The sequence below is a fragment of the Stegostoma tigrinum genome, chromosome 28, assembly GCF_030684315.1.
Source record: "Stegostoma tigrinum isolate sSteTig4 chromosome 28, sSteTig4.hap1, whole genome shotgun sequence".
In the NCBI taxonomy this organism is placed as follows: Eukaryota; Metazoa; Chordata; class Chondrichthyes; order Orectolobiformes; family Stegostomatidae; genus Stegostoma; species Stegostoma tigrinum.
Window position 1 is genome coordinate 37,368,445 of NC_081381.1, and position 20,042 is coordinate 37,388,486.

General features: G+C 41.1%; 1 protein-coding gene across 1 annotated transcript; it reads right to left on the minus strand.

The window, feature by feature from the left end:
* Positions 1-541: 541 nt before the first annotated feature.
* Positions 542-16,669, minus strand: LOC125466747 (proproteinase E-like). The gene is made up of 8 exons (XM_048561710.1): positions 16,630-16,669; positions 14,319-14,407; positions 11,161-11,258; positions 10,929-11,057; positions 6,060-6,196; positions 4,554-4,696; positions 1,931-2,083; positions 542-617 (listed from the first exon to the last, which is right to left on the minus strand). Exons 1-8 carry the CDS (start codon positions 16,667-16,669, stop codon positions 600-602), a joined length of 807 nt encoding a protein of 268 aa, XP_048417667.1. The 3' UTR covers positions 542-599.
* Between the last annotated feature and the right edge of the window lie 3,373 nt (positions 16,670-20,042).

Genomic DNA, 20,042 nt, shown 5'->3' on the forward strand with positions numbered 1-20,042 from the left:
TTGATAATATTTTCAGTTGTCTGTGCAGAAATACATCCATCTTTTAGGCTTTGACTTCCCCATAACTACCTCCAGCTGGCTCCTGGCATGTGGTTTTTTTTCCCTTTCTCAGAACCTCAGGATCCCTGCTCGATTTTTTTGGCTACAGTCTTTTAAAATACAAACTCAAAATTGTGCAAATACTATTTCTTGCATTATTACTATTAATTATATCCAAAAAAAGTGACCTTCCCTACAAAACTATCATTTTTGTTCAGGGCAGCTTCTTGGAACTGAAGCACCATGAGTTAGTGTTGTAGAAATTCAAGGGTTCTTTATATCCTCTTCCGATCCTGTTTTTATCATTCTTTCCTGCTTTTTTCCCAAACGTGATGTTATCATTGTGTTGCCCTTTCTCAGCTGCATTCTCAAAGAGAAAAATAACATTTGAGCAGAGTTTGGAACACAGCAAAGCAACACTTTCAGTCAAAATGGAGACTGGAAATTCACTGGAACTCCCTACAATTTCTAAGACAAACAACAAAGGCATTTTTATTTTATGGTGTAGTTTATTGCTCATCAAGGAAGAACAACTTGATGAAAGTCGATGTTTTCCTCAGTTAATTGTAGGCCATGGTCTGGAATAAAAGAGACACTGTTAAAGTCAAAATAATCACACCTCAATTAAATACTTTTGTATGTGTGACATGACCTTAAAGATGAGTTCAACTCACTCTGAACGTTCTCTAATATATGAAGTACTCAAACATTCTGTAATTTGTCAGGATTTCAGATATTACTGTGGTTGTTATAAAGCAGAGTCATACCAGGCTCAAAACATTAACTTCTCTCTCTCCACAGTTTTATTCAGTCACAGGGCAAATGTGTACCGGGCTAGGCAAGGGACTGTTCTTCTCTCTCTTTAGGCCCTATCCTATTGTTTACTCCCCACCTCACCCACCTCCCTATTTTCTGCATAGAAGCTGACATTTTCCCAGCCACCATCAGTTCTAAGGAAGAGTCACCGGACCCAGAATGTTAACTCTGATTCTTTTCTTCACAGATGCTGCCAGATCTGCTCAGCTTTTTCCAGCAACTTTGTTTTGTTGTAGGCTAGCATTTATTATCCGTCCCTAATTGCCCAGAAGGCAGTTGAAAGTTAAGCGCATTACTGTGGGCTTGGAGTCACACGTAGGCCAGACCAGGTAAGGATGGCAGTTTCCTTCTCTAAAGGAGATTAGTGAACCAGCTGAGTATTTCCAGCAATCGAGAATGGATTCATGACCATCATTAGACTCTTAATTCAAGATTTTTCAAATTGCATTCAAATTCCAACATTTGCCATGGCGGGATTTCAACCCGGGATCCTGGAACACTATCTGGGTTTCTGGATTAACAGTCTAGCGACAATACCACTAGGCTGTCTCAACGCTGCCAGACCTGCTGTTTCTCTAGCATTCTGTGTTCAGAAATTACTGGGTTGTCCCTATGTCCTCATTACCTCTTAAAAAGCTAGAACTGTTCTATAAAGCATGGAATGTTAGGAAGATCAAATAGAAGCATTTAGAAATATGAAAGGGTTTGAGATGCTAAGTCATGAAAAATGATATCAAACAATGTGAAGCTGGTAGTAGGTGGTGTGAGTACAAAGATTATTATTAGAATTGTGAAAGGAAGACTTTAAAAATCTTTGTTCATCCGCAAAATTTTCAGGGCATGATATGTTCTATAAGTGGATATTGAGGAAGGAATGAGGTGAATAACTAAACATGAAAAATATTAAAGGGGAAGTAAATGAGATGAGATGGATTTGGTGAGGAAGGAAAACCAGCAGCAAAGGCATGATAGACAAGGAGCTTCATACCGTCCTGACATTTATGTTTTGGTTCTACAATTTTGGTTTATGCGATAATGAGAGTTTATATACTTCCAATTTGGAAATTATGCTTACCGTGGCAATCCAGTCATTGAAGGCAGACACCCGAGTCCAGACCGTGGGTTTCTTTATGGTGTTGCATCCAAAAGCAGACACAAAGCTGGTCACACCGTGGACATACCACAACCCATCAGAACCCTTGCAGTTCAGAGGCCCACCAGAGTCTCCCTGCAAGAAAAGAAAGAATTTGTTTCCAGTGCATTTTTTTTCTTTATTTCATTCATTCCTCTCCAGAAAGAGCAAATGACTTTAAAACATGACTCCACTGGGGCTAGAATATCTCCAAAGTGCCCTTGTGGCTCAGTGGGAGGAGGGAGACAGTGGTGATAATTTAGAACTAAGGTACACAATCTCAGGATAAGCAACAGGTTATTGACGATTGAGACAAAGAGAAATCTTTTGATTCTGAGGGTGGTAACCTTTCAAATTATCTAGAATCAGAATCATACAACCCCTATGTTTTGAGGCTTCAAGTCTATAACCAACCCTCCAAAGAGCATCCCATTCAGACACAATCTATCCCCATATTTCCCATGGCTAATCCACCTAGCCAGCACATCCCTGGACACTACAGAACAATTTAACATGGTCAATCCACCTAATCTGCATATCTTTTGGCTGTGGCGGGAAACCGAGCACCCCAGAAAACACACACAGACGCGGGGAGAATGTGCAAACTCCACACAGGCAGTCGCCTGAGGGTGGGATTGAACCTGGGTCCCTGGTGTGAACCATTGAGCCACCATGTCGCCCAAGAGGGTCAAAGGGCAATGGAAGGTCAATCATTGAACATGTTGCAGGCAGAAATCAATTGACTTCTGGATACCATTGAGATCAAGCGATACCGGGATAGAGTGGGAAAACAAGGCAAACGATCAGCCATGATCGAGAATGTTAGATCAGGCTTGAGGGGGCTGACGGAGCTTCTCCTGCTTCTAAGTTTCCAACATACTCAGTGAATTTTGGCAGGCATTTAATTGTGACAAAAATAAACATTTTTGTTTAAGAGTCGGCTTGGTTTTGTTATTTTCAGTTAAATGAAATATCAAGAGCTCAGCTTAATTGGCAGAATTGATGACTCCATTTCATTTGATGCAATGATTCGAGTTATTGTTTCGATTGTCTTTTTCTAGGGTCTGCAACAAGGGGCAAGATATTCAATCTGCGTACGGATACTCTGTAGAATTTATCTCAACATATGTTTGACTGGGAGCGTTAAAAGTAGTTTCGTGTGGTTATTTTTGATTGCTGCATCACAGGCTCCTTTTTGAAGTCATTTTAGTATTATTTCTTGTTGAAGTGGATGCAGTTTTCTGAATCTTTCAAATAGTTCGGCCAGATGGTTAGAAAGAAATAGGAGCCATTTCTTCTGGTTGACTATAGCATTTAAAGTTTATTACGAAGTTATTATGTTGCTTTTGACTGACATGAGGATTAAGTAGGATCAGGTGATAATCTGGCGCTGAAATATACAGAAAATACTTTACATTATTTCTTGAGGAGGGAAGAAATTTAGCTAAATATTGGGGCACATGCTGGGTATCTGTGCCAGGGCAGCAAGACTCACTGTAAGAAGTACTGTCTTCTGTAAACAAAGCCCCACATGTTGGATGATTTGACTGTTAACCTGGTATCAACTGAAAGTGAGCTCACTGCACAGGGGTCACAAGTCCTCTTTTATCCTGATTATTTTTGAGCGCCAGTTAGCTCAGTTGACTGAATGGATGGTTTATGAGGCAGAATGATACCAACACCATTGGTTCAATTTCTGTCCCAGCTGAGGTTACCATGAAGGACTCTCCTTCTCAACCTCTCCCCTCACCTGAGACACGGTGACTCTCAGGCTAAACCACCACCTACCAACTCCCCCTCTGTCTAATGAAAGAGCGGGCCTAAAGTCTGGTAACACGATGGTGGCTTTACCTTTAAGTATTGTCCCAGTCAACTAACTGAGGCCAAGGATCTCTCTCTCTGTCTCTCTCATGGATCAAAGCTTCTTGGTCTGGGTGTGTGTGAACTACATTACATAGGTTTGTGCAATTTCTCATCAGTTGCACTTAATTTCTGGCATTAACCTGGAATAGAACCACTTGGAAAAAGTTTGGGAAATCCCACTCAGCCTTGACCTAGGGATCTGCTTACTGCTGGGGATTCACAAGCTCAGAGGGACTTGGTGCGAGACTAGAAATACCCAGTAAAGTGAAATGTAACAGGCTACTGACAGTTCTAACTGCTGAAATGAGGAATCTCTAGTTTTATGAAAGTGGTCTTTCTTTACACAATGCTACAGGGAGGGAAGTACTTGCACACCTGAGAAGGAATAGACCTGGCAACCTGTAGCTGGGCATCACAGTCCCAGCAGCAGAGGACTGAAGAATTTCAAGCTGTGCCCACATGGGTTCCAAAAAATGAAATGCACTTCGACTTGCCCTGCAGTGAGTCCGAGGTGGAAATATTACTGGGATGGCAACTCATGATTTTCAGAGTCAATCTCATTGAACTATTAGCGTGGGCTATATTGACATTTCCCTGTGACGTGATGTCAGTTTCTCCATCGGTTCCCATTCAATTATATGGCAGGACCGGACTCAACCCTGACTTCATTAAACTTATGTAATTGCTTAATGTTATTACGCACATTACACCCAGCCTTTTCGCCGCCTCCAGCACAAACCATAGTCGTTTTCACAGTGCTGCCCCACCAGTCACTTTGGCTGCAGTGTTCATAATCAATGACAGGAATATAAGCTTGCTGCAGCTTTGCTGGAAGTGGACCATTAGCTGTAAAGATCCAGACACAAGGTTTTCAGTCGACATGATAAATTCAAATATATCCAAAACCAGCAATATAACCTGGAATTAAAAAGAAGATCGGACATTAAATTCGTCTGATTTTACCATGCCTTAGTCTGGCAATGGAATCATTTTCACCATTCTCTTTGCAGAGAAGATCCATCTTAACTGTTGTCTCATAGGGAGGAACAGAATTTATAAGAACGAATAAACAGTCTTCCATACATGGCTTTGCCAAACGGATACAAGCATCATTGAATAAAGCTGAAAACAGGCTGTCTACCTATCTAAACTCACCTGCACCCTTGTCACCTCAGATCCAAATATGCAATGCTCTGCTTCCATCTTCCACCTCTTATGTAAATTTCAACTCATGCAAAAACTGGTTGGCCATGCTAGATGCCTATAATCACCCTTTGTTCTGTGATACATGCTGGATCCCAGTTCCCCATTCTTGTGCTTAAATCCCATCATGTCTTCAACCCTCTCCGTCTCAGTAAATTCCATCAGTAATTCTGCCCTCCTGCGCCTCACCAAATCTCCATTGCTTGGACTCTAGCCTGCTGTTTCATGCCTCTACCTTTGCCTCACAATGTACTCACAACATTTTCTACAAACTGGGAGCGACAGTCAGGAATTGCAAACCCTCCCCCCAGAACTCAACTCTTCCAGCAAGAATTTGATCATACTTCTCAGTATTTCCTTCTTCATTTTGCCACGCCTTTTTTTGAATGCTTCGGTGATGTTCCCTTAAGCATTTTTTGCTCAATCAAAGTGGATTGTTATTTTTGGACTTCTACCTGTCCAGTTTTAGAACATAGAACAGTACCCATGACACAGACCCTTCAGCCCACGTTCCTTTAGTAGAAGGTTTAAGAATTGCTAAAATGGGAACCAGACAACAAAACAGAAGTCTATTTTGACCCCTCTGATTATTTGAGTGAGATTGTCTCTTAATGTCTCCCATAACTGTCCAATGAAACTTGAACTCTGATCTCACTCCCTGTCTTGGCCTGCACTGACCCACACTGTCAAAATGGCCAGAAATTTCACACACCATCAACAATTTTATACACAGTGTGGAGCTGGATGAACACAGCAGGCCAGGCAGCATCAGAGGAGCAGAAAAGTTGACGCTTTGTGTTGGGACCCTTCTTCAGAAAATTTTCCTGACCCGAAACGTCAACTTTCCCGCTCCTCTGATGCTGCCTGGCCTGCGATGTTCCTCCAGCTCCACACTGAGTTGTCTCTGACTCCAGCATCAGCAATTCTTGCTATCTCTGAATAATTTTATATCGTCTGGATTAAAATAAACTGAAGTGGTGGAGAAAAAAGTTTTGTGTTTGCTTACTGTAGAGGCGCCCCCATCCAGTAATGTAGCAGTAGAAGTTATTGGGAAGAAGATCTCCAGCAGGAGGAATGCAGGCAACCTGAACTTTATCATTGAGGTACGCAGGCTTTGAGAGCTTAATCAAAGCAATATCATCCCTAGAAGACAGAAAAAAATGCTTGCTTAATGTCCCCTATCACTAACTCCCTTTTAAAGAGCACTTTATTTGAAATTTTAAGCAAAGCTGTTGTTTTAAAGTGTTGTTTCATGTGGTTTTCATACAATTGCTTGCAACTTTCACATTTGATTTCTGTTCCCTTTTGCATTACAGGAATTAATCCATTTATTCATAACAGTTCACTGCCTGTGTTAAAAACAGAGCCACTGGATTGAGGGGAAGTTTTAATCTAACTCACTTGCTGGGAAAGTCATAGGATTTCCAGTTTTATTCTCCTCCCCAACCAGTTGTACTGTCCTGAGACTTCACTGGAGAATAAAATTGGGAGGAATGTGAAACCAATACATTACTTGATTCCTCCACATTATCAGTGGCGATGAAAATTGTGTGTAATAAATATTTGTATGAGAATGGCTCCAACTGCAAAATATATACAGTTACAGAGTTATAGAAATGTAAGCATGGAAACAGACCCTTCAGTCCATCTTGTCCATGCTGACCAGGTATCCTAAATTAATCTAGTCCCATTTGCCAGCATTTGGCCCATATCCTTCTAAACCGTTCCTATTCATGTATCCATCAGATGGCGAAAGATTTTGGCTCAAAACTTTGACTTTCCTGCTCCTCTGGTGCTTCTGACCTAGTGTGCTTATCCAGCACCACCTTTATTGACTCTGCTACGAACGTTTGCAGTCCTTACAGTCTCCCAGTCATCCAGATGCCTTTTTAATGTTGTAATTGTACCAGCTTCCACCACTTCCTCTGGCAGTTTATTCCACTCACACACCACCCTCTGTGTGAAAACGTTGCCACTTGTGTCCCTTTGAAATTTTTCCCCTCTCACCTTAAATCTATGCCCTCTAGTTTTGGACTCCCCTATCCTGGGGAAAAGACCTTGGTTATTCACTCTTTCATTGTCCCTCATGATTTTAGACACCTCTATAAGTTCATCCCTCAACCTCTGATGTTCCAGAGAAAACTGGCCCCAGCCTATTCAGCCTCTCCCCTAGGTCAAACCTCTTACAGAAACAGGACTGGGCTGGTAATGGAACAATTATGATGATAGAAGAGAGCAAAACCCTGGACTCGCCTAGTTTATTTAATAAATAGACAGGCTGGAATGGTAACAGATTGAAGGGACTTCAGTTATATGGAGAGAATGGAGAAGGTGAGATTGTTCTCTGGAGGGCAGTGAAGGATAAGAGGCAATTTGATCAAAAATTTCAAAACCTTGAAGGGTTTCGATTGAGTGCATAATGAGAACCTATCTGCAACAGTCAACAAGGTGGGGGTGAAATCAGAGATCAATTTCACTGGCATTTCATGGAAATTCTCAAGAACTAATGTCACCCACTCATAAGTGGGATCAAAATGTTTGTTCCTTTTTTGTCTAGTTTCCATTTTTGTTGACTACATACTCCAAAGAAGGCCCTTTTCATCTCTAGTCCTATTTCAGGATGTATAACTTTAATCTTCTCTTCAGGTTCTGAGCACACAATAACAAATGGAATACTGTGATTCAGTTAATATCATCTATGCCTCTCTATATTTTTAAAGAGTTGGATCAAGTTGCCTCTAAGTTTCCTTCGCTTTAGAGAAATAAGACCAGCTCTGTGAGTCTTTTGTCAGAACTTCAAACCATTCTACTGGCTCTATTCTGGCCATACCAATGTTTCCAACCTTACAATAGTGGGCTATACTTCAGAAGTACTTCATTGATTTTGAGGCCTGGAAAGAGCCTGTTATAAGCCTTTATTTCTATGATGCTCATGAAAACCCAGAATATGTTCTTAGCAATTAGGATCAAAAGAAAATCCATAAATGCTGGAAATGTAAAAGCAGAAAGGGTTGGAAATGTACAACACAGCACTGGAAAGCAAAAGACCAGTATGCTTTGGTACTGACAAAAAGCAAGAAGCCCAAAATGTAGATAGATGAGTTAACAGAACGGCTTTGGTTCAGGACAGCCCTTTATAGAGAGATGTCTAGTGGAGACTTTCTGAGTCACATTGACATGCATAATGGAGCCTTGACCTAGATATAAGGTTTAAATCCATGTTCATGTTTATTTTCGTGGTTAAACAGAACAAGTCAACGTGCATGAAAAAAGGGGCATTTTTAAAATAAAGCATATTTGCTTTTGTTTCTTTTGAAAATGTTTTTGTGTTAATTACGTATGTATTGGAGATATGAGAAATATCTTTTGCACAGATAGATGAGAGTTATCCAGTGATGCACTGAGGAGTTTGTTGGCTTTCCAATTGCTGAAAGAAGGAAGTGAATCATAAAGATGGGCATGTCAGATGACCCATGACAGAAGCCTGGTGAGTGAGAAGACTGGAAGTGGAAGGACATTTGGTGTGACTTCCCAGATTATAGCCAATCAGAGCTTCTCTGGAGTCAATGAGCCACATGTCATTTCCAAGCTCTGGCTGATTGTTTGTTGTGGCTCATTGACTACAGTGCAGTTTATCTTCTTCAAACTGATAAAAGAAAGAACCAGAGGGGAGAACAATGGATGTAGATCCAATATACAGACACTAATTATTGGAAATTAATTAATGTAATAGATTGGGACTGGCTAAATGGAAGAAAATAGAAGACTTTGAAATGTAGTTGCTAAAACATGAGCTAAAAATGGAATAATTGGATAAATGAAGGATTGGTTGGTCTTTGATTTTATTTCTTGTTGCATGTACTCAAGTATAAAGGTACAGGAGTACAGTAAAAAGTGAATAATGTTGCCACACAAGGCACCATCTTAGGTACAGAATCTTAAGAACATGGTGGAAGGAAGAAACAGTTAGAAGTTAAACATTGCAGTATGATGTAAATTGATAGAGCTAAAAGAGCTCTAAAAGATGATATTCAGAAAATGCCAGTATTTCAGCCGTTTGAAAAGCTGTAGAGAGTTCCTCTAGAGGGCAGAATGGAAAGCAGCAGAGAGGGACAGACCCAGATTCATTGTTGGAGGGCAGGTTGCACAGATAGTTGCTGATGAACTACAATGGATGTGTGAGGATGGCACAAGACACATGAGTGTGGCAGACTTTGACAGCAGCTCTTCTGGCAGGGGGCACCACAAGCTGCAGCAGCATCAGAGTGAATATCAAGCCAAATAATTGCTTTTGTTTTGACAATAGCATAACACTGCAAACTGTATAAGCCTGAAATAAAAACAGAAAGTGCTAAGAGTAATTTTATAAGTCTAGCAACATCCGGAGCGTGAGAGTGTTCCCAATTTTCCTTCCTGGGTTGATTGGGCAGAGGCAGAGTTCTGGCCTTTACACTTGACAAATCTTTTACAGGTATGATAATTAAAGGGGTTTATGCATTTTTTTGCATAACTATTCAATAATTAACAATGTCAAAAGGTGCCTGACTGCCCCCCCCACCCCCCAAGGTTACATGCAGCACTTTCAGAGCTGTGCTGTGAAATCCTGTGTGATTCCAAATAAAACCGGTGGACTATAACTGAGTTTAAAATAGTATCAGAGATAATGGGAACTGCAGATGCTGGAGAATTCCAAGATGATAAAATGTGAGGCTGGATGAACGCAGCAGGCCAAGCAGCATCTCAGGAGCACAAAAGCTGACGTTTCGGGCCTAGACCCTTCATCTGATGAAGGGTCTAGGCCCGAAACGTCAGCTTTTGTGCTCCTGAGATGCTGCTTGGCCTGCTGTGTTCATCCAGCCTCACATTTTATCGACTATAACTGAGTGTTGTGTGACTTCTGGCTTTATCCACCCCAATCCAATACGGCACCTCCACATCATACTTTTGTTTAGTTTCTGGGAGATGGGCATTAGGGAGGTTGGTTCTTCACCCAGCTTAACCCGGCTCCTTTACCTGGGTATCAGTTCTCAGAAGTTTGAAGGGCTCCAGTCCCCCCAGAATGAAAGCCTTGATTTTAAAAGCAGGTTGGATTTCCCCCTTGGCCACAGTGCACAGGCTGTGTGTCTCCCAGTTTCACTTACACCTGATTACTTTTCACCAGGCAGACAGAATTGGAGCCAGATGCTAAGGTCTGCACCTAAAAAATACCGAAGAAATAAGAGGCCACTTAAGTCTGCTCTGCCATTTAAGCCTGCCTCACGTTACCATTGCTTCTGATTTAGACGAAAAATCGACCAAACTCAGCCTGTAATACATTCAATGTTCCAGTCTCCACTACTCTCAGGACTCGTGAATGCTTAAGATTAATGATGAAATTCATAAAGCCATAAGAAATAGGATTAGGAGCCGACCATTTGGCCCCTTGATATTACCACATCTCAAAATTTATCTGATGAACAATTATCAACTGGAAATTTTGAATCAATTTCTCACTCCATAGGCTGACCTGAGTAATTCCATCTGGTTTCCAAACTGATATCATGACCTGTGACCAGCAACAACTCAGATGCATTTATAATAGCAACTTGTAAGTTTTTAGGTGTCAAACACTGACATTCTTGTTTTAGTTTTGACTGACCTCCCGTGAAAACTAAATCACTGGTTGCAGAAGTTTAAATATGGGTTTAAAACTGATAAATAATCAGTGTTCCTCACCAAACAGGCAATATTAATTCTGTTTTAAATAATATTTCACTATTCTTGTATATTTTCATGCAGTAAGTTGTGTAGACAACATTATTCTGAATCAAGTGAGAACATATAAAAATGGTGCAACTGATAACAAGTATACACCAGTGTTGATTCTGGGACTTACCCACACGAAATACAGTTTATGTTCCAACCTGGATGAACAATAATTTTGGCAGCACTGATAACTTGCTCTGCACCCTCCTCTACATCCCTGTTATATTCTCCCAGTATCACACGGTAAGAACGTCCAGAACTACAACAAAGAATTAATTGAGTTGAAATTGCATTTACTTTTATGACATGTAGGAAACTTCAGGAAGAAGTAAATGCTTTGATATGAATGCAGTTGTACTCACGAGATACAATGACCTGCAGTCATAACCCATTCTGCAGAAATGAGGGTTCCACCACAAGTGTGACCAAATGAACTGCCATAGCCGACTTGCAGAGAAATCTAACAGCAAACAAAATTATAAGATAGGGTTTTATTCCTCTCGAAAATATAGCCATAAGCATTTTTACCTGATAGGTAATTCTTACTGACAATGTTTCCCTCACTTCTGTCACTTTATTGCACAGACCCTAGAAAGGCAGTATACTTTTAAGACAGTCTGACGATATTACGTGTGATATTGCATTATAAAGGCCCTTGCCTCACCTTTGGCAGACACAGTGCAATGGAGCAAGTACAGTCAGCTGCCTGTGGTGTTACAGTCATGTAACATAGCTGTAACATCAGAAAACATTGAACCGAGGCCACGGACTGGTCTGAGATCTTACAATTGTGGAAATAGTTAATGTTGTGACCAAACCTCAACAGATCTGTCTCAACAGGAACCTAGTCTTCATTATAAATGGCACACGGCCTAACATGTACGGACGCAGTCAGACAATATTAAACTGACAATGGGTATGAACCAAGAAACCACATCAAGACGCAGCTTCTAATATTTCTATCTCATAATCTGACTTCATTCTTTTCCAGTTGTACCTATCTCAATTGTGGCCAGAGAATCATCTGCTATGGCTTTTCTTCCTGCTCTTGTACCATTATCTCTTGTTGTCCCTAAGCATCTGCAACATAGGAGTAGAAATAGGCCATTCGCCCCTTGAGCATGCTCCACCATTTAATATGATCATGGGTGATTATCCAACTCAGTCCCCTGACCTTGCTTTCTACCCACACCCTTCGATCTCTCTAGCATTTAGAACTATACCTAACTCCCATTTGAACTCATTCAATATTTTAACCTCTTTGTGCGGCAGACAACTTTACAGGCTCACTCTGCACAATTGCAGCAAGATATCCCTGCTCCTGTACTTGAATCCTCTCACAATGAAGGCCAATGTACCATTTGCCTTCTTCACCACCTGCTGCACCTGCAGGCTTACTTTCAGCAACTGGTGCACAAAGACACCTATGCCCCCTATCCTAATCTATCACCATTCAGATAATAAGGCAACTTCTGGCTTTTGCTACCAAAGTTCATAACCTCACATTTATCCACATTATGTTTTTTCTGCCACACATTTGCACATGGACTCAACTTGTCCAAACCACAGTGAAGCATCTCTGCATTTCCTCACAGTCTGCCCTCCCAGCCAGCTTTGTATCATCTGTGCACACCCTGCAAGGCTCCAACCATTCTTTGTAACCTCCTGCTTTTCATCGACATATAGCTGTTCGGTAACTTCATTGGAAAACACATCAAATTCTACACATATGCTGATGAGACCCAACGCCACCTCAACATGCCCTTTCTCAACTCCTGCGCTATTTCTAATTTGTCATTTTGCTTTTCTGAAAACCTTAATGTTCAAACATTTCCTCCATACTTGAAATACCAACCATCCTTCCTCTTGCAAACTGTCTGCTCCACATCATTCATTGCCTTGGTATTATATCTGACCCAGAAATGAGTTCCAACTATTGAACTCTGTCATAATCAATAGTAACAAGTTCCATCTCCTTAACATCAACAACTTCAACCCTGCCACTTCTCACCTGCTGATATAGCATCTGTGTCTTTGTTGTTCCTGCGCTGGACAATTCCAAAAAAAGTTCCTTTTCTATTTCTCAACATCCATAATGGAAAACACTTCTGCCCTTACCTTAACTTGCATCAAAGCCCATTCACCCATCACCCTTCAGCTCATGGTGCACCTCGCGTAAACCTCTATTTTAACACCCTAATCCTTGTATCCACTCAAAGGCCTTGATACTTCCTATCGCTCCTCCAGACCCACCAGCTTTTGAGGTGCCTGTGCTCTTCCAAGTCTATCGTCCTGTGCAGTTCTGACTCCAACATGGGTGGCTGTGCCTTCTTCTGCTGCTAAGGCCCTAAACACTTGAACTCTGTCTTTAAACCGCTCCACAACTTTTACCTCTTTTTGCTTCTTGGGATGTTCTTTACAGTCTATCTTTTTGACCAGGTTTTGATCTCCTCCCTAGCATCTTCTTACATGGCTTAATATCAATTCTTATTTTGGTATGAATCCTTTGAAGTGCCTTGATATACTTTCCTCTATTAAAGGTGCTACATAAATGTAAGTCAAGCCTCACTCCATCCCCTTCTGAGCACATAATGTTGGTCGGCACATAGAAGAATACTGCTTTCTGAGACCGGAATATGAGGCCCAGTGTGTGTGGCCCATTTGCTGTACACATCCCATGGTGATAGGGGTGAAGAGCTGGTGCTGTCCTCTTGCTCTCACATGTAGCTCCCTCAAAAAACAATGGGTTGGGCAACTGAGTAACTGACTGGGGTCTTTGCTACTTGCAAATCAGTTCCTGCAATTGCAGTTGCTTTTCAAGAACAATCTATTTGTTGTGAAGCACTTTGAGGATGAATATTACAAACACTCTTTCCTTCTGTCTTTTCTAAACTTCAACTACATCTCCCTAATATTCCTCCTCCTCAAAGGCACGCTTGTGACATATTTTCTTGCTTTCAATCATTCTGTCCAAGTACCTGCCATCTGCCAAATGTATGCATCTTCCCATTCCCCATTTCTCTAGCAGCTCTACTGGCTTTAAAACTCAGATTGGTTGTCACCTAACCTTTGCTAACTTACTGATCTCTGAAGTTCTGAAGAAGGCTCACTGGACGAGAAACATTAATTTCAATTTCTCTCCACAGATGCTGCCAGACTTGCAGAGCTTTTCCAGCAATTTCTGTTTTTGTTTCAGATTTCCAGCATCCACAGTTTTTTTTGGCTTTTTAACTTATCTCATGCTCCTCCTACTCTTTTCCAACCTTTAAGTTGCCTGTGTATCTGAGGCCTTCCTCTGGGTTTCACAATGAACAGAAGACATTTAAAGGGTTTTTGTAACTTTGGCAGAAACAGCTGTGATCACACAGCAGACCAGTCCACATCTGCACAAAGGCAAGCCTATCCTTCCCCAACGACAGTGCAAACTGCTGTGCATCTTCAGCATTTTCCCTTGATTGTTTCCAATTTTCAACATCCAAGACTTTTGCTTAATACTTGATAAAGTTGTACATTAGCTTACCTGCCATGGCCAGCTGTAGGGCCTGGCATCAATCCCATTCACCACCTTCGAGGAATATGGAGGGTAGCTGGTCTGCCCACAGCCATAAGCTGGAATGAAAGGAACAAGAGACTAACTGTCCATTCTGATCAATGTAGCCTGTACAGAGCACTTTATTTGTGTCTGTAGATTAGGTGTCCCAATGATCTGCTTTACAATTCTGTTACATATTATTGTACATAGAATGTGGGGAACAAAGACAGGCTGTTTAGTCTGGTGTTTTATGCTCCCAGCAAGCATCTTTCCAGCTTCTGTCATTGCACCCTATCAAGAATATCCTTCCATTTGTTTCACTTCCCACTGCACGTTCAGTTCACTTAGCTCCCACCTTCCAACTCAGCTACCTGTATGGGGCAACCTCCTCAGCAAAATTTATCAGAGATTCCTATGGATCAAGGAATGGGTAATGTGCGAAACCACCAAGAAGTTCCTTGTGACAAACCCCATCTTTCAAATGGCCGTGAGTGCAGTCCTTATAAACTGTTTCAGAATAGGTCAGGGTTCATTTGTAGGGAACCTCCACTACTGGGACTCTGTTACAAAAAAACCTTTTTGCACATGGTGGAGATTCATAAACAATGCTGCACATTATGAAGAAGAGGCCCTTATACAGACTATCACAGACTCTCTACAGTGTGGAAACAGACCATTCAGCCTGTCAAGACCACACCAACCCTCTAAAGAACATCCCACCCAGACCCACCACATCCCTGTAACTCTGCATTTCCCATGGCTAACTCACCTAGCCTTCACATCCCTGGATGCTATGGGTAATTCAGCATGGCCAGTCCTCCAAAACTTTAGACTGTGGGAGGAAACAGGAGCACCCGAAGGAAACCCACGCAAAGACAGGGAGAATGTGCAAACTCTGTACAGGCAGTCGTCTGAGGGTTGAATCAAACCCGTGTCCCTGATACTGTGAGGCAACAGTGCTAACCACTGAGCCACTGTGCCACCTTGACTAAACAGCAGACTAACCATCTTTAGCTCAGCAAATGAAGAAACTATCTCTTAGCTTTATAGATGTGCGTTTGCTAAATAAATTCCTTTCACCAATATTAACGTCAGTTTTTCAAATGATATGATATTTTTGTGCTGATCTCAGTTTTGGATGTCAGTATTGGATATGGATAATGAGTTTCACAGGCAGCCTTATACATTCTTTAAGATGAATGTGCCATTTGAGTGAGATAACACAGGTTACTTGCATAGATTGAACCATATCCTACTATGGATCACTGAAGTAATTTAGACTTTATGTGACGGTACTAGTCACTGGTAGTAAGTTGGCAGGCAGCTTTACATTACTTCTGACTTTTATTTCGGTTGACATCTCTGTAGTTGATAATCAGGAGAGATGTATAGCAGGTTATTAATTCATACTCACCCATTATACATCAACACATACATTGCCCCCATGAAGGGAAAAGCTGGGCAAAGGTATATCTTTAAAAAGTGAATGTTAAATGAGCAGTGCAATGCATCATACAGGAAGATTAAACCACTGGTCCTTTGCTTTTCCAGTCGTGAGGATAAAAATTAAAAACTGATGTGCCTAACATGTTGAGAGTCTGTCTCACAAATCCTTAAAGGCTTCCTTTCCCTGCAATTCTTACTAATAGCAACTAAGTAGGTTTGAGTATAAAAGGCAAACTCTCTTTTACACTTACCTATTTGTTTGTCATTGAATAAAAACTTCAGTATTTTTCAACACTTACATCTTCAAACATAAATGTCACTGCAGTACATAACGAGTCAACACAATAGCATCATTCAATCGCTCAGTGGATAAACACAATGAACTGCAGAGACCAGAAAACCTCCTGTTCAATTTCCATTCTGTGCTTAGTGAGCTGCTGTCAGCCTAGTCAATAGTATGGTTGTTTGAAATGGTTTCAGTGACCTTGGGTTTAGAATGGATAGAATGGGGTCCCCTCTATCAACATTTTGAGCAAATCTATAAAAGCCTACTTAATGTGAAACACCCTATTATTTGTTAATCTTCTCTGCCTTAGAGAAGAACAATCCCTACACATCCCACAGAAACTCAAGTCCCTGATTCTTGTTTCTGTTCTGATAAATCTGCTCTACATCCTTTCAAAGTCTTAACAACCTTCCCAATGTTTCATGCCCAAAAATGGCCACATTATTCCATCTGATGTCTAACCAGGTTTAGTAGAATGTCTTTGCTTTGGTATATGCTGCTTCTAATCATGCATATTCCTCGATTTACATAAGGTGCTTGAATAGCAGGTATCTTCTGGTAACTTACCACTGGCTGCAAGGAGTATAACAAGGAGCAGATTGTACATCTTCATGATACGTCACTGTGATGCTGAGAGATGCACTGAAGGATTCAGGCTTTTATATACCCTGCCAGTTGCTTTTGGTTTGGATTCTGCAGATATCTTAATAATGTCGCTATCTGTTGGCTTCCAAACTCTAAGTAGGAAAGTCAACAATTTAATATCTTTGTGTCAAGGCTGCCCTATTTCTGTGGTCCAAAAATAAAATTTCCATGTACAGGTCCAACCACCTGCCACAAGAGCATTCTCATGTAAGATTACTTAATGTCAAGTTCATTAACTATCACGGGAAAACAGCTCCCAGTGTTTCTGCTGATGACTTCATTGCTCAGGTTAGGGCCGAAACAAACTGAGCAGAAGGTTCCATGTTCAATTGGTTAAAGTTATAGAGGCATAGAGCACAGAAACAGACCCTTTGGACCAACCAGTCCATGCCAACCATGTTTGAACAGTATCCTTCTAAACATTTCCTATTCATGTACTTACCTAAATGTCTTTCAAACATTGTAACTGTACCCACATCCAGCACTTCCTCTGGAAGTTCATTCCGCATGCAAGCCACTGTCTGTGTAAAAAAATTGCCCCCACGTCTTTTTTAAATCTCTCTCCTATCACCTTAAAAAATGCCTCCCCCAGTCTTGAAATCCCCCACTCTAGGGAAAAGTCACCTGCTATTCTCTTTATCTATACCCCCCCATGATTTTATAAAACTCTATAAGGTCAATCCTCAACCTCCGACGCTCCTGTGGAAAAGGTCCAGCCTATCCAGCATCTCCTGGTAACTCAAACTCCCCCATTACCAGCAACATCCAGGTAAATCTCTTCTGATCCCTCTCTAGTTTAGTAATATCCTTCCTATGACAGGGTGACCAGAAGTGGACACAGTATTCCAGTGTCTCACTTGATGACTGGTCTAAGAGAGATGTAATTTGATGCAATATGGTAGATTTTGACTTTGGAAAATGTTGTAAACTATGTAAATGTGAACTGTTCCATTTTCTATCTCCCTCAAAGTCACCTGAAGCCAATATATTAAAGAAGGTGAAAAATTGGCTGCAGTTTTTGCTCCTGAATTCCTCACCAGTCTCACACGAAACAGGATTACACGGGATGCCTGTGGTGTATTAAAAACTGCATTTCACATTTTGTTCATTTGAAGTTACCAAAAGCACAGGTACCAGCCCAGGAAGTCAGCTAGGGAGGTAATTTAAAGGATCCATGATTAACAGCTTATGTAGTTCTATTTCTGGATGCTCCTGACTGAATATAAAACTGATTTTGTAACAAGACTTTTCTAAAGGCTTTCAAAGCCTTGTTTATAAAAAAAACCTGAGAACACTCCTTGCTTTGACACATGCATGAGGAATTGACCTAGGTATTCAGTGACGAGCAACGGGCATGGTTCACAGATATTTAAGATAGTTTTTCTTACTGTGATCCTCCCATATTGAATCCGGAACTGTCCTTTTCAAGAATCACACTCCCCACGACCGATCCCTAAAGGAAGCAGACAGCAAACTTCACCTAAGTTGGATGTTCAGATAAAAGGTGACAAACCTGAACTGTTTCTGTCTCCAGAACTGCAGGACCTATTGAATATCTTGAGCAATTTCCATATTTCTTTCAGATTTTCACCATCCCATAGTTATTTCGTGATTTTCTAGCCATTGTGGCCATCTTGATATTGCGTTACAAGAGTGAGGCAAGATCTAAAATAGCAGCTGTTCTTCCCCTAATTCATGTCTCCAGTTTTACGTGGGAATGTCTGTTTAACACAAGAGACTCTGCAGATTTGACGAACATCAACTTTTAAGAAGTGTTTTGCTGAAAATATTAAGCTCAAATTATTAAAATGGAATCAATGTTAAGTAACATTCATGCAACACAAATGCCAGGCTATGACCATCTCCAGTAAAAGACAATCTAACCACCACCTCTTAGTATTCAATGGTTTTAGCATTTCTGAATCCCCCACTATCTACATCCAAGGGGGTTATCTATGATTAGAAACTCAACTGGACTTGCCACATAAACACAGTGGCTACAGGCGCAGGTCAGAGGCCAGGATTACTCTAGCAAGTAACTCCCCTCCTGACTCCCCAAAGTCTGTCCACCATCCACAAGGTACAAGTCAGGAGTGTGATGGAATAGTCCCCTCTTGCTTGGATGGGTGCAGCTCCAGCAACACTCAAGGACCAGGTAGGCTGCTTGACTGGCATCACATTAACAAGCATCCGCCCTCTCCACCACCAATTCTCAATATTAGCAGTGTGGACCATCTACAAGATGCACCGCAGAAGTTCATCAAAGTTCCTCAAACAGCACCTTCCAAACCCGCAGCCACTTCCAACAAGAAGGGTATCAGCAGCTGCTGATATATGGGAGCACCACCACCTCCAAGCTACTTAGTATCCTGACTTGTAAATACATCGCTGTTCATTCATAGTTGCTGGGTCAAAATACTGGAATTCTCTCCTTAGCAGCATTGTGGGTCAACCTATAGCACATGGGCTGCAGTGGTTCAAGAAGGTAGCTGTTTGGGGGTGGTGGAGGGAGCAATAAATGCTGGCTAGCCAGTGGCACACATGTCCCACAAATGAATAAAAAAAAATTCAGAAGCAGAGAGTGTACAGGTTGGATTAAATAGAATCATCATGTGTCAGTTGACAGTGAAAAAGACAGCCAGAAAATCATCCCACCTGCTGCACTAAATTCTATGGGGCTTCATTTAACCTACTTTTACAGGGAATCAACATCTTCAGTTTAAACACTGGTTTTGCAAAACAGCAATTTGTTAAAAATAATTTTTCTGAGCAAGACTTCTTTAACTAGTATATAAATTCAGAATCGGTGGCATATCGGACCTCATATAGGACGTGTTTTCCTGGATGGATTCTCACATTCTTATCCTAAACTGACTGTTCCCATGCATGGACAAAGGCTATATTTACCTGGTGACTGTTCTAGTAGAGGTGGAATTAAATGTGATGTGCTGGATTTTGATTTTGGATGGTTTACAATGTTTTAGAGCTGCTTTCATGCAATCTTTACATCTCTATTTTAATCCACCACAAATTAGTTTCTCAATTGCCAATGGTTCAAAAAAGATCTTCTTCAGAATTGAGTTGTCAAATATCTGCATTAAATGATTGTAACCATGCCTTCACGGGCAATCAATGCTTGATAGCTTATGCTTTTAAGAGCTTTGGTACCCAGAGATTGTATTGCCATCTGAACTTCATTATTCTGCTCAGGCAGCTCAGGAGAATGCAATCCATGGAATCATAGAGATGTACAGCACAGAAACAGATCCTTCAATCCAACTTTTCCACGCTGACCAGATATCTTAAATTAATTTAATTTCAATTGCCACCATTTG